This window comes from Myotis myotis, unplaced genomic scaffold (genome assembly GCF_014108235.1).
Source record: "Myotis myotis isolate mMyoMyo1 unplaced genomic scaffold, mMyoMyo1.p scaffold_m19_p_6, whole genome shotgun sequence".
Classification (NCBI taxonomy): Eukaryota; Metazoa; Chordata; class Mammalia; order Chiroptera; family Vespertilionidae; genus Myotis; species Myotis myotis.
Window position 1 is genome coordinate 90,980,241 of NW_023416368.1, and position 14,681 is coordinate 90,994,921.

Below are 14,681 nucleotides of genomic sequence, written 5' to 3' on the forward strand. Positions count from 1 at the left end.
TAGCATGTTTCAGAATTTCCCTCCTTTTTGAGGCTGAATAATAGTCCATTCTACATATATACCGCATTTTATCCACTCACCCATGGATGAACACTTGGGTTGCTTTCACCTTTGACTTTTGTGAATAATGCTGCTATGATCATGGGTGTACAAGTATCTCTTTGAGTCGCTACTTTCAATTATTTTGGCTATATACCTAGCAGAGGGATTGCTGGACCGTATGGTAATTCTGTATTTAATAGTTTTAGGAACCTCCATACTGTTTTCCATAGGGTTGCACCATTTTACATTTCCTCCGTACAAGGGTTCCAATTTCTCCTGGAAGTTTTTTTTATACAGGCGTTTAAAAATTGTAGTTATGTAGGCCTACCTCCCCCCAAATAAAACTGATTTTCAAAGGATTCTTTTCCGGTTTCATAGGTTGAGAATGCTAGAGGTCAATCGAGACAGTCTATGAACTCCATTTATTTATTCGACAAGAATTTACCATTGTCGGAGTTGGGTAAACAAAACAGAAGAAGTCCCTGCCCTCTTGGGTTTACCTGCTGGTGGGAATCGTGTTGATGCCTGGGCAGGTGATAGGCTTACTCCAGGCTCCGTAGGGATCTGGAGGCAGAGCTGACGGCAGTTTGGGTCTTCTGACTCCTAGAACAGGGCTCTCCGTCTGTCATGCTCACATACATGTAGGTGCATGTTTGGGGGGATCGTCCTGTTGGGAAAGTGATGCACACTTGGTGGGAACATCTGTGTTGTGCGGTGCCACATGGACCTGTGGGGGTGGCTGGAGCAAGGGGAGGGAGCAGAATCCACAGAGGGCTCCCCGTGCCTGGTCCTGTAGCTCAGCTTGGCCCCATCTGGCTGTTTTCTGCAGTTTAGAGGCCAGTGAGTCCTTGAACAAGGGGGGAGGGCCTTCTACACGGCGGTGACCTCGTGGGAATGGGTGCCAGTCAGCAGTGTCGGGGAACCTTGGTATTTAAGGTCCTGGCCGCAGCCTCAGACTTAGCACCAGTTCAAGGTCTGCAGAGCTGCCCTTGGCTCTGAGCAGTCAGACCAGGTGAGCCAGCTTCTGTAGCCCGGTCATCTTGGACGCTTTGTGCCTAGGTAAACTTGACACTGGTGATTTCCCTACCTCTCTTGCTCTCTAAGTTACCTTGTTACATAACCAGGATTAGTGTAAGCACCAGGTCCTTTCGTATGGAAATGGAGAGGGAAGAAAGGTGCCCTTGGGTGTGGGGGAGTGGGGGGGGGGTGTGGGGGAGTGGGGGGGGGGTGTGGGGGAGTGGGGGGGGGGTGTGGGGGAGTGCGGGGGAGTCCCTTCACAAATCCCCTCTCTTCTCTGGGCCTCGGTTTCTCTTCTGTCAAAAGGGGCAGGGAACTAAGGGGCTGTGCAGGCAGTCCTGACAGCGACTCAGGTGGCCAGTCTGTGAGCAATGATTGCTGGTGGGTTTGCTCCCAACCAGGGCCAATCCTCAGGGAAGGCGAGTTTTATGAAGGAATTAGAGTAAATGTGACATCGTCCTAGGAATTCACTGTTTATTAAAAAAAAAAGCTTAAAGAAAAGCAACAGCAGCTGTATGCCAGCCCTCAGGCAAAGGGCCTTTCATTCATTATTGCCTTTAATCCTCACTGAGACTTGGGGAGATGGGCGCAGTTATGGCCCAGAGAGATCGAATAACCTGGGTAAGGTGTTGGTGGGAGGAGGAAGCAGCAGAGCTGGGTTGAAGCTGAAGGTGGGGCCCCAAGGCCTGTTCTTTGTCACTGTGAAGGCTGGAGACCTCCTGGCCTCTGAGGCCCAGCCTCGTTCTGATCAGAGGGAGTGGGGGTTCACTCTCATTCCCGTCCCTGCCTTGTGAGGTTGTAGGAACTGCGGCCTGGGGTCCCAAACAGCAGCGCCTTGTGGCGGGTAGCTTCCTTCTGGAACCCTGGGGTCTGTTGTGTGGGTTGTGGCCTGTCCTCTTCTGTACTCTAACGGTTCAGAGCAAACCTGACAGAAGATCCTTTGTGTCGAATGGCCATGTATCAGCAGGCAGGGGAGAGCACCCACACTTTCTAGGCAACATCAAGCTAGTTTTCGTGGTGGTTCTTAAGATTTCACAGCCATTCGATTACATAGGTGGTGGTTTAGGGGACATACTCAGTCCGCCTAGAAAGAATCACAATGATGACGAATGTGTGTTGAGCACCTACTGTACTGCACTAGGTGATTGATGTGCTTACGTTTTCTAATTCATCTGTTGCAGTTGGCATGTGAGGGAGGAGTTTTTACAGGCGAGGGAACGGAAGTTCAGAGTTCAGTTACTTCCCCAAGTGCATCCAGTTAAAAAATATAATAGGATTTTTATTGTGAGGCGATTGAGGACAGGGGACATGTTTGTGTCCTCAGGTCCTAAACCGGCCTCGGGCATGGACCAGAAACTCAGTATGTAATTGTCAAGCAAATGGATGAACTGCAAAGCCCAGGAACTGTGTCAGCATTGGGTGGATGGGTGGTTGAATGCAGTTTCTTCGAGATTCTGCGATTGGGATTTTCAGCAAAATATGGTTGATGGTCAGATGGGCGGAGTCTGGGAGATGGAGTGCACTAGGATCCTGGCTCTGTGACCAGCTCTGGGAGCTTGGACAAGTTACATAAAGGTTTCCTCACTAGCAGAGCAAAGTTGGGGTGAAGAAGCTAAGAGGGTGGCAGAACTCTAAAATCAAACAAAAGCCTGTAGGGAGCCCTACCATGCAAGACAGATGGTGGCAGAGCTGCCGGCTGAAGTAGGGAGCAGGGACCGTAGCTGTTGTGTAGAGAGTCTTGGAACATTCCTGGATTCTGTTTTGCATGCGGTAGGTTCCTGGTGCTCGGGGCTGCACATGCTTCTAGGGCACTTCTGGGTGGCTTCTTGTGTTAAAAGTTTGTTTTTCTATGTGGCGTTATGGTGCTTTAGCGAGTTTACCTATCTACCAGGAAAATAAACTTTTTGAGAATGAGTTGTTTCTCCAGTTCTGCCTCTGACATCTCGTGCTTACTGGTAGGTGAGGTGTTCATGAGCCAATGATATGGACAAGGGAGCCAAGCCAGGGTGGCCCTGGGAGGCCAGGTGACTAGCAGTGAGTTAAAGCAGCTTGGCTGTTGAAATATTCCGTCTTGGCCTTTGAATACCGATGGAGTGCCAGGCTTTCATCGATGGGCAAAAGGTTTCCGTCTGGGGGGGCCAATGGCTCAAGCACCTTTGAAGGAGAGAGAATGGGTTTGTGTTGAACCAGCCAGTTCCATTTGGGGCCAATGGCCAGGCCCACGACCAGGATTGGGAAACAGTGAAGCCGAGTGTCCTCCATGGGACTGTGCTGTGACTGCCTGTGAGTACACCCGCTTGCAGGGTGCACATAGACCCCGCCAGGAGCTGCATACACTGCACCAGTGAGGACGGGTGACGAACACAGTCAAGCCTACTCCCTCTTCCACCAGGGGGTGGGGTATACATGCCTTGGTGTCTTAGAGGAAGTTGGAGTTCACCTGTGAGCCCTTCCAGTCCACCCTGTGGTGAGAGGTTGTTGCCTTGTGGTTAAGGGCATGCCCCTGGAGCCAGCCGCCTGGCTTCCAGTTCTGTCTGCATCTGTGACCTGGGGGGCAAGTCGCTCAGTGCCTCTGTGCTTCAGTTTCCTAGTTTGTAAATGGGGATAGTTAGCTGCTAACATGGCTGTTTTCATTTGAACGGTTTTGTGAATAGAGGCATTGGGTCTCCGAGAAGCAAGTTGGTTTGCCTAGGACGGTGATGGCGAACCTATGACACCTCTGACACACGAACTCATTTTTTTGGTTGATTTTTTCTTTGTTAAATGGCATTTAAATATATCAAATAAATATCAAAAATATATCTTTGTTTTACTATGGTTGCAAATATCAAAAATTTCTATATGTGGCATGGCACCAGAGTTAAGTTAGGGTTTTTCAAAATGCTGACACGCCGAGCTCAAAAGGTTCGCCATCACTGACCTAGGACCACACCATTTTGAGTTGCGGGACCCCAGCCCCTGCTCGTCTTGCTAGAGCCAGGCAAGGTGGGTAGGAGTGCCGGCCGCTGGTTCTAGCTTCCTCCCCAGCCCAGTCCTCCGCGTCCTCTGGTTCCCAGTGAGGTCACCAATCCCACCCATGAAACACGAGCCTGTTGCCTGGGATCTTGGGCATTTGCCCACTTGTAGAGCAGAAATAATTTAATCCTTTGGGCGGGCCGCAAACTGAGTGTGTCCTGGGTACATTGGGCCCGAGCCAGGCACAGATTCTTTAATCTCTCCTTCCTCCTGCTGTAGAATTTTCTAGAGAAGGGGAGAGTAGCAGGGTGGGGAGCGGCTGGTGTCCCTGGTGGGGATGCAGCCTGCAGTGGCCTGTGCCGTTACCGGGGCCGTGCAGGCAGCCACGGCTTTGAAGAGAGTGGGCAGCCTGAAAGGAGACCCATGGGGAGGGCTTCTGCTGCAGAGGCAGCTCCCTCCTCCCAGGGGCAGGGGAGCCCTTCAGTCTTGCTTCCCGTGCCGCTCTCTGTGGCTCCCAGTGTCCTTTGCAATACGTAATGTGGAAAACACTTAACTATACAAGAAATTCCAAACGCCCTAGCAAGTTATGCGGGGCCTCCCATAGTCCAGCCACAACCTGCCTTTCTCCCAGCAAATATGTATCGACCATCTCATGCTCAGCCACCCTCCTGAGTCCGGGGCTCCCCGTGCATCCGTACCTCACCTCTGCGTCCCGTGCACATCCCTCCCTCAACCCTTTCCCGTTTCCCAGGCCCCCCAGCACCTCACATCCCCCCTCAGCCAGAGTTGTTCTCTTCCTCTCCCTGCTCTCTCGGCCTTTTCTGGGCTCTAAAGTAACACATACACATAGTCCAAAAGTCCAGTAGTATTTGATGACAGCTCCGTTCCACATCTGTTGCCGTGTCTTCCCTCTGTCTAGGTGCAGCTCAAATGGCCCCTCTGCTGCCCCCCTCCTGGGCTGGCTGGGATGGGGTCTGACTCCTCCCACTGTGGCCTGGTCCCAGGAGGAGTGGTGGTTGGTACTGCACTGGGCTTCTTCCCTGGGGGATCGAGGAACTTGGTTTTGGTTGTCTTGATGGAATTTGTGTTTTTTACCAAATTTGTGACGAAGGCTCTTCACTTTGTCATTTTGTCCCTAGAGACAGCAGTGCCCCTAAGGAGCCCTGAAGGTTTCAGGATTGTGCGTGGAGAGTGTTCATGACAGGTGTGACCCCTTGCGGTCCAGGCCCGCACCTCGGAGGCGGCAGGTGACAGAACGTTGGAGTGGCCGGTCTGCTCAGAGGGCGAATGTGACTTCTGACGCTGGGCCCCGTGGGACACAAGTGAGAAGGCTGCACAGCCTTGGTGGTTTGTTCTCACGTGTTGTGCCACTTCCTCCCACCCTCCCGACATCAGTGTGATGTGGAAACTGAGGGGAGTCTGGGATTCCTAGAGGAGACAGGAAACTTGGTGCTGATAGGATTTAGCTGCCACCTGTCATCTTTCTCTCTTCCCGTCTTCTGCCCAATTTTCTCAGGAGCTGGCCCATTGCTCACTCTAAAATGATGGTTCTCAACAGGGGCTTTGGGAAGGGCTAGGCCTGGAACTCTGTGCACACCTGCCACCTGCTTCCGAAATGTAATCACTCCCCCCACCCCTTTTATTGCGAGGGGAGGCAAGGACTGCTTTCGACAAGTCATTTTTCTCTCTCGCTGATTCCTGAACTTCAAGAGGATCAAATTTTCCTTTTGATTAAAGGAAAGAGACAAAGTATGTTTTCTTTGTGCACACTTTTGCCCGTTTGGGAGATGTAAAGAGACGTGATTGGAAATCTGAACTTGGGAATACACTTTGATGAGCCTCAGCGCGCTGTGAGGGCCCGGCTCCCTCAGAGGGTTCCGCATGGCTCTGTTGCTGGAGTGTGTGTGGGGGGTGATGCTGATGGTGTGCTGATGCCTCGTTTTGGATGCTTCTGCATATGTGTTTCCAAAGGGCTGGGCGTGAAGCCTCGCTGGCAGATTTGGACTCGGAGTGCTGAAAGTTTTACTGAGCCTGGTTCTCCCCGGTGTGGTTTGTGTGCCTCCAAGGCTTCTGGAACGTGAGACAAGGCTTTCCAAGCCCTCAGTGAGGTCTGTGGGTTTGCTTTGGAAGGCGGTCCTCTCCCCACAGATCACTGTGCTCCAGATGCTCTTCCTCCCAGCTTAGCTGCGATCCATGGTGGCATCTCGGCCAGGGAGGCCTGCGTGGGAATGGGCTCTCAGGCCCAGCGCGCTCTGTCCTTGGTGGTTGTGGGTGGGAGCTGGGGTGTCATCAGCGGACCACAGAGCAGCGAGCACACAATGCCGTGGTGAAGGGGCCACGGGAGAACTGCCAGCCACGGAGTTATGGGTGAGGCCTGCCCTTGGCTTAGAGATTTTACTGCGGTTCAACTTAGTGATAGTGCTACTTGTGGACAGCTGGCGGGTGGGATAAACTTCAACTTAGCAATTTGATTTCTCATTTTGAAGCAGACACTGGTGGCAGATGCTAACATTAGTTGGTGTTTCTCTAGCTCTTTCTAGGTACCTGAACTTGCATTCCTTTCTCTGGGAGAAAGTCTGGAACAGAAATTCCTGGCTGGCCTCTGGGGTGCAGCCCTGGTCCCTGGGTGGGAGCTGTGTCCCTCGCTGAGCTGTGATGTTTGTTCACTCGCTTGCACCAGGAGCCGGGAGCCCCCACCCCTGCCCATCTCCCCATTCACCTCCTCAGAGTAGGATCTCAGCAGGTGCTTTGGGATGGATCAGTGGGCAGATACTGTATTATCTTCTCCTGGCACGATCTTGGGCACGGGTTTTCCCGCTCGGGTCCCAGTGTCGCATCTGAAAAGGCAGGTGCTGAGCTAGATGTGCTCTGTGCCCAGGGCCCTCTCAGCTCCCGTCATCTGATCCTGCCAGCTCACCTGGGACAGCAGCGTATTTTCCACTCTCCCTGTTCCCCCACTCGCCCCCCCTCCCCCCCCCCCCCCCCTATCAGTGAGAGGATGGGCCAGCCAGGCAGGCTGGTCCTGTCTTGTCTTCTTGGGGGAGTTACTGAGCAAGGGGCCTGGCCCCCCCTCACTCCGTGCTGGCCAGGCCAGTGCAGGTACAGAGTTGGTATCATTGATGTGGCACCTCCTGTAGCAGTGCCTGAGGGGCTTGCTCAGGTCACACAGTGAGTGGCAGAACCAGGCCAGGGGCCCAGGTTTCCTGGTTTCCGGGCCAAGGCACTTTTCTCTACCTGCCCCTTTAGGGCCGATGGCAGTTAGCAGTGTGGGGGTAGCATGACAGCACGCAGCAGGGGGCTCCTCCTGCTATTTCCACTACCTTCTCGGGTCCTGTCCCCCAGGCTGCCCACGCTGCAGGGGCTGCCGGGGGTCCTCTGACACCTGCAGCTGGTTGTGCACTTCCTGCTTCCAGGGCCCGTTGGCTACAGCCGCTGTGTTCTCAAGTGTGCTCTGCGGGCAGAGCTGGTTATTCAGAGAGCCAGGGCTTCCATCGCCAAAGACAGAATTTTAAGGCGTGCCTGGTGACACCGAGTTCAACAGGCGGCTTTCCTGAAGGGCTTCCAGGGCCTTGAATACACCGATGTGCATCCTGAGTTTCTAAGAAGGGAGAATTAAAATGCAGAGCGGGAGGTTATTATGAGGAAATGGAGAGCCATGTAGCAAGGCCTTGAGCAGGAACTGAAACCCAGGACCGGAAAGGTGGATTGTGAAATTCTCTGTTTCCGTTTTTGGTTTGTTATTGTGTTGTTGTTGTTTAAGCTCTGCCCTCCCTCCATGCATCCTACTTCATTCATTGTATTTTCCCTTTTTCTCACCTTCTCCCTGACTTTTTAAAAAATTGTGGTAAAGTGCACATAATAGCATAGGAACCATCTTAACCATTTTAAAGTGTGCAGTTCAGCGGCCCTAAATACATTCACATTGTTGGGCTACCATTACCACTATCCACCTGCAGAACTCTACAAGTTGCAAAACCAAAACTCTGTTTCCTTTAAATTAAAAAAAAAAATTATTGATTTTTAGAGAGAGAACAAGAAGCATCAATTTGTTGTTTCACTTACTTAGACATTTCTTGGTTGATTCTTGTATGTGCCCCGATCAGGGATCAAACTCACAACCTTGGTGTATTGGGATGATGCTCTAAACAGCTGAGACCCCAGACCGGGCAACTGTGTCCCCTTTAAACACTAACTGCCCTCCCCTCCTCCCCTAAGCCCCTGGTAACCACCATTCTACTCTTTGTCCAGATGAATTTGACTATAGGTACCTCATCAGTGGAATCATGCACCATTTGCGTTTTGTTACTGGCTTATTTTACTTAGCATCATGTCCTCCAAGCTCACCCATGTTGTAGCAGGTGTCAGATTGGCCTTCCTTTTCCAGGCTGAGTAATAGGTCATGGTATGGATGGACCACATTTTGCTTATCCATTCGTCCGTCCATTGATGAACACTTGGGTTGTCTCTCGCCACCGTGACTTTTTCTTCGTCTCTGGTCCACAGGTGTGTTTTTTACTGGTCTCTGGTCTCAGCTGAGTGTTTTACTGGCAGAGTCATTGAACGGGAAAAAGAGAAACTAAACTGATGGTTTCCTTTCTGGCTCCGGCCTCTTCTGCCTCACTTCTTACCTGGCTGCCTCCAGCTTCTCTCAGCCTCTCTGCTGAAAGGCACCATGACTGTAAGGGTGCAACCTGGTCTCTCTGAGTTCCTTTTGGGCACCCTGAACAGTCTGTGTCATTCTCCCCTTATCACACACTTTGCTTGTTTCCCCCTTGACTTTTCCTCTCTGTGTCCTGGTGCCCGACCCAAGTGGGTGCTCCCTGCCGGCAGGTGGAAGAAACAAAGGTGCTGTAGGACTGAGGAGGCTCTGCCCCCAAACCATGGCTGTGATGGGCCCGAGGGCCTTGGCTGGGTCTCTCTGTTCTCGGCACGTGTCATTAAATGTGGCCTGCCTTGAGTGGACCAGCCCCCGAGGATGGAGAAGTCCACGGAGTATGCAAAGATGCTCCGTTTTTTGTCTCTTTCCCATAGGAGGATGGTGCATTTTGGGTTCAGTAATATTTACTCCTCCCACTGCCTCACCCCTAGTTTTAAAAAGGGGAGGTGAGAACTTAATCAGAAATTTCCTCTGTAAGTTGACGTGAGCAGCTTTGTAAGGGAGAGTTCTTCACTCCCTGAAGGGGGGCAGGAGAGGTTTGGGCATTGTTGACTGCCCGTCCACAGCAGGTATTCCCAGGCTATTGCATGCCAGTGGCTCTCTGGGGTTACTTTATGCCCCCAAGAGTCCCAGAGCTAGAATTCAGATAGATGGCGTTGGCTCGGCTGGCTCTGGAGCCTTGGCACCAGGTGCCCCACTGCTGTCTGCCTCTGCCCCCTCCACACACACTGCCCTCCCCAGGCACCCCTCGCCACTCCTCCTCACATAACCAGAGGTGACTCTCTTATTGCACAGGCCAGATGGAGGTCATTACCAGAAAGTGCTAGGTCTGGGAGCAGTCTTTCTTTAGTGGTTCTCCGAACCGAGTGACGATGGAGACTGGCCGGTCCAAACTCTGCAGGGCAGGTTGGCCGGAGACCCAGGGAAGAGTTGGTGTTGCAGCTCAAGTTCAAGGACTGTCTGGAGGCAGCATTCTTTCTTCCTTGGAGGACATCAGTATTTTCCTCTTCAGGCCTTCGAAGGATTAGATGAGGCCCACCCACACTATGGAGTTTTTCTTAAAGTCTACTGATTTACATGTGAAGCTCATCCAAAAAGTACCATCATAGCAACGCTTAGCCTAGCGTTTGACCATATCTGGTGCCAGTGCGGATAACATGGACTCACCAGGTTGACGGATAAGATTAACCATCGCATCCACTCAGGTGCCTGGGGAGTATGACGGCACTAACAGAGATGGGAGAGCCCATCTCTGCCTCCAGGAGTCCAGACTACATGTTAAAAATTTAGGAACAGCACCATGTATATGTAGGTGCTATCTTATAAGGATGAGATGTAAAAGGTATTTAGAGGAAATGAGGGGGGTTCTAGGTATTTTCACCATAAGCATTTTTGCCCTAAGGCAATTTCACTGTAAAAGATAAAAATGACTAGTTGATAGTTTGGCTTACAATTTGGCAGACATCGTGTGTTTAACCTAGTTGTGAGTTTGGTTTCATTTCTCCATAAACGAAGTTCTCACAGTTACTCCCCTTTGTGTATTACATAATCTCAGTTTTCGTAATGGTCTATACAGAGACGAGCAGTCGTGGTGGTCTTAAAATAGTGGATGATAACAAGTATTTAGAAAGCAGATTACAAAACTACCTGGGAAGCCAGATTTCATCCTATCGTAGAAAATGGTTCACGCATCAGTTTACAAATCCTTTGGGGACCACAGTCAGCCCTCACACCTGTCAACACCAAAAGTTTATCAAGTTTTGCAAATACCAGAGCGGTGGCTACTAATTCACAACACAACAGTCTTCGAGAGCATTACCGGTTCTTTAGCTGGAAACAGACTTGAAGGAAGAAATTGTTGCGGAAAAAGAAAAAGTGTGATGTCATACGAGGAGACGAATCAACAAGCAGATAAACTTGGAAGATGTGGAAGATGATGTATTTTCATTTTGTGCAATAAAGTCCTTTTAATTTTTCATGTTTCATTGTGTCCCTTTTTATGCCCCTTTTTAATTTTTTATTATTTTTTACAGCAAAATTGCCTTGTGGCCAATTAGTTGTGCTGCAAAAATGATTGTGGCAAAGATGCTTACAGCAAAATGCATATGGCAAAAATGCCAGACGGGCTCTAGAATCCGGGGAGATTTCATGGTAGGGATTGAACAGGAGCTTTCAGAACGTGGAGGTCTCAGATAAGTGAGGACACAGAAGACGAGAACCGGAGTGGGAACAACAGGATAATAATAATGATACTTAGTTTCTTTGAAAACATGTTTTTATTGCTTTTAAATAGAGGGGAAGAGAGAGAAGAAAAACATCGATTGGCTGCCTCCCATACGGCCCTACTGGGGATCGAGCCCACAACCCAGGCATGTGCTCTGACCAGGAATTGAACCAGTGACCTTTCGGTGCCTGGGAGAATGCCCATCTGAGCCCCGCCTGCCAGGGCAAAACCCAGTTCTCATGTTTCCCTAGGTCTCCGAGTTTATTGAAGATTTTCACATGTCTTGTTTCACTTACGGTCATGAAAACCCTGTTTTGTTTTTAATTTATCAATTACATTTGACATTCAATATGGTATTAGTTTCAGGTATACAGGGTAGTGATTAGAGATTTATATAATTTACTATAGGCCCACCAGAGGGCAACTCCTGCATTGAGCGTCTGCCCCCTGGTGGTCAGTGTGTGTCATAGTGACCAGTCATTCCCAGTCTTTCTGCTGTTAGGGTCAGTTTGCATATTACCCTTTTACTATATAGGATAGAGGCCTGGTGCACGGGTGGGGGCCGGCTGGTTTGACCTGAAGGGTGTCCCGGATCAGGGTGGGGGTCCTGCTTGGGTGCCTGGTCAGCCTGGATGAGGGGATGATGGCTGTTTGCAGCTGGTCACACCCCCTTCAGGGTGGGCATCCCCACTGGGGTGCCTGGCCAGTCTGGGTGAAGGGCTGAGGGCTGTTTTCAGGCTGGTGGGTGACTGAAGCTCCCAACCTCTCCTTTTTTTCTTTTTTTTTATTCTGGGATTTATTTACCTTCTATGGCTGTCACTGGAGCTGAGAGCTGGCTTTAGCTCTGAGGCTCTGCTCCAGCTCTGAGACCTCTGCTGCTGAAAGCAGGGATCTGGGTTTGTTTGGGTTCTATAATTGTAACACTGTTGCGGTCCTGCTCGCTCCAGCTCTGACTCCTGAAAGCAGGTTTCTGGGGATTGTTTAGGTTCTATAATTGCAACATAGTTGCTTAGAGTGCAAGCTCAGAGGCCGGCAGCAGCAGGCGGGGAACCTTGGCTTCCTCCATCACTGGAGCAAGCAAGCCTCCTGTTTGCTTCAGCTGCCTGGCTGCCGGCCGCCATCTTGGTTGGCAGTTAATTTGCATATCTCGCTGATTAGCCAGTGGGAAGCGTGTCGGGGGTACGGTTAATTACCATGTTTGTCTATTATTAGATAGGATGAGTTGTTCTCCCTGATAATTCTAGTACCCACCTGGCACCTTACATAGTTATTACAATATTATTATTTAAGCATATAATTTTATTGATTTCAGAAAAGAGAAGGAGAGAGGAAGAGAGGGATAGAAAAATCAGTGATGAGAGAGAAACATCATTGATCGGTTGCCTCCTGCACGACCCCTGCTGGATTGAACCCACGACCCCAGCATGTGCCAGACCAGGAATTGAACCGTGACCTCCTGGTTCATAGGTTGACACTCAACCACTGAGCCACTCCAGCTGGGCTGTTACAATATTATTGACTCTATTCCCTATGCTGTACTTTATATTCCCATGACTATTTTAAAAATATATATTTTTCATTTATTTTAGAGAGAGAGGAAGGGAGAGGCAGAGAGAAACATCGATGAGAGAGAAACATCGATCGGCTGCCTTCTACACACTCCCTATTGGGGATCGAGCTGGCAGCAACCCTGGCATGTGCCCTGATAGGGAATTGATCCAGCGACCTCTCGGTGCATGAGATGATGCTCAACCAACTGAGCCACACTGGCCAGGGCTATTTTTTTTTTTTTAATAAAGGATTCCCAAGGTCCAAAGAGGTTAAGGGACGCGTCAAAGGTCACACAGCTTGCCAGTGGCAGGGCAGGTCTTCCTAGTCTTAACTCCTGTCTCTCATCCTTACCCCCTTGGCCGGGTGTAATGAAATCCATGTGAATGTGTAGATGTCTGGGAGGGAGGAGAGATGAGCAGTGAGCAATCCAGGAAGGAGAGAACCCGTGTTTTCTTCACCAAGAGATTCTGTGAAACGATGAAAATGGACTGTTTTCTCTCACTCTCTCTGGGTCCCTCTTGACCGCCCTCACTAATGCCCCTCTTTTCTTGTTTTGTTGCCCTCCCCCAGACACGAATGCAGAGTTTGAATCCAGATCCCAAAGCCCAGTACACAAGCATCTACGGAGCCCTCAAGAAAATCGTACGGACTGAAGGCTTCTGGAGGCCCTTGCGAGGGCTCAACGTGATGGTCATGGGCGCAGGGCCGGCCCATGCCATGTATTTTGGCTGCTATGAGAAAATGAAAAGGACTTTAAATGCCGTTTTCCACCACCACGGAAACAGCCACATAGCCAATGGTATTTGAAAGCGTTTGTCTGCAGTTAGAAAGTTCTGTCCTCAACAGACCCTTCCCCAGGGTTCTTCTCCCTGTGACCCAGCAGCCTGAGGCCTCGTCTCCGCCACGCTTGCTTGTGAATAAAGAACTCTAGCGCCGTGTGTGTGCGCGCACACCCCCAAGCACACGCACACGTGCACACATGCTTTTTCCCGTTCCCCTTCTTCGCTTTCTGAAGGCTGGGGAGATTGGTGACAGAGGTGTTTCCGTTTTCATTGTTGTGTGGGCTTTTCACTTTTTTGTTTTGTTTTTGTTTTTGACACATTCAAAAGCCATTCATGATCAGATCTAGGAAACACACCCCGAATAGACACAAAACTTTTGAATGCTGGATTCCAAAAAAAAAGTTGTCTGGACAGCTTCTTTGAGACTATTTAAAAACTGGTTCAACAGGTCTCTGCAACGTCAAGATGTAACTAAGCTTTAAAAGGTCAAGAAGTTTTATGGCTGACAAAGGATTTGCTCCAGCGCAGACAGCCGGCCTTTCCCACCTTAAGCCTCTGGGGGTTTGGGAATTTCACCCCCACTCTCTTCTGTTTGTTTGAGTTGCATCTCTCTGCGATCAAGGGCTGGAATAGTTCTCTTTTGTTGTTTGGGAGTTGGGTGGGGGCTTGGGTTTGGAGGGCGGCTCTTACCTAGACATGTCTCACCGGGCCCACTGAGTGGTGGTTTTGCTTCTCCTGTGGGGTTTGGCTCGTTTGGTTTCTGTGTGGGTATGGAATGGGGCTGTGGATGGCAGTGCACGGTGCTCTTATTTTAACAAAATTAATTGTTCAACAATGGAGAGGTAGATGTGACCAGCAACAATTTTTCCCCCTTCTCTTTTCTGTGCAGAACCCCAAGTGTCCTTCCCATCAGCCAACCTTGGTAGTAATAACTGTATCTGGCTGGTGTGCAGACATTTGTTCTGCTTTTTAAAAATTGGGCATGAGTTGCGTTTATTGAGATGGTCACGAAGAGCCTCCTCTGAGGCCATCCCTGAGTTCAAGGCTCTCCTTTTGCTGAAACTGCCTATGTAACGGTGTAGCTCCTTGGTCACTGGACCCCTTGACTGCGGTTTGATGGTGCCCAGTTTATGCCAAGTTATGCCAAACGGTGCCCAGTTTATGCCAGGGTCTGCCCAGCTGTGCCTGCTTCACTGTGGTGTGTGCTCTGGTTGATTGCACTTTGACCTTTCTGGGGAGAGGCAGCAGTGTGTGTGGAGGGAGGGGGTGGGCATATATTTCTGAAGCCTTACCCTGGGGTCCCTCATTCCTTTCACCTTCCAGCAGTCATCTTCATCACTGGGCATGTGACCCACAGAGGGAGGAAGCCCAAATCCAAAAGCAAAGTCCCAGGCCTGAACCAGGATTTTGAGACTCCTGGTTTTTGAAGCCAGATGATTGGCCCTCTCCGAGA

The 14,681-nt window shown here is 50.3% G+C and overlaps 1 protein-coding gene across 2 annotated transcripts in view; it reads left to right on the plus strand.

Moving 5' to 3' along the window:
• SLC25A37 (solute carrier family 25 member 37) overlaps positions 1-14,681 on the plus strand; it is a 38,787-nt gene that overhangs the window by 20,116 nt on the left and 3,990 nt on the right. Inside the window, exon 2 of one of the 2 annotated variants that reach the window (XM_036313088.1) lies at positions 13,017-13,245. In XM_036313088.1, coding sequence (XP_036168981.1) covers positions 13,017-13,245 — 229 coding nt within the window. The other variant, XM_036313092.1, reaches the window with a different exon arrangement.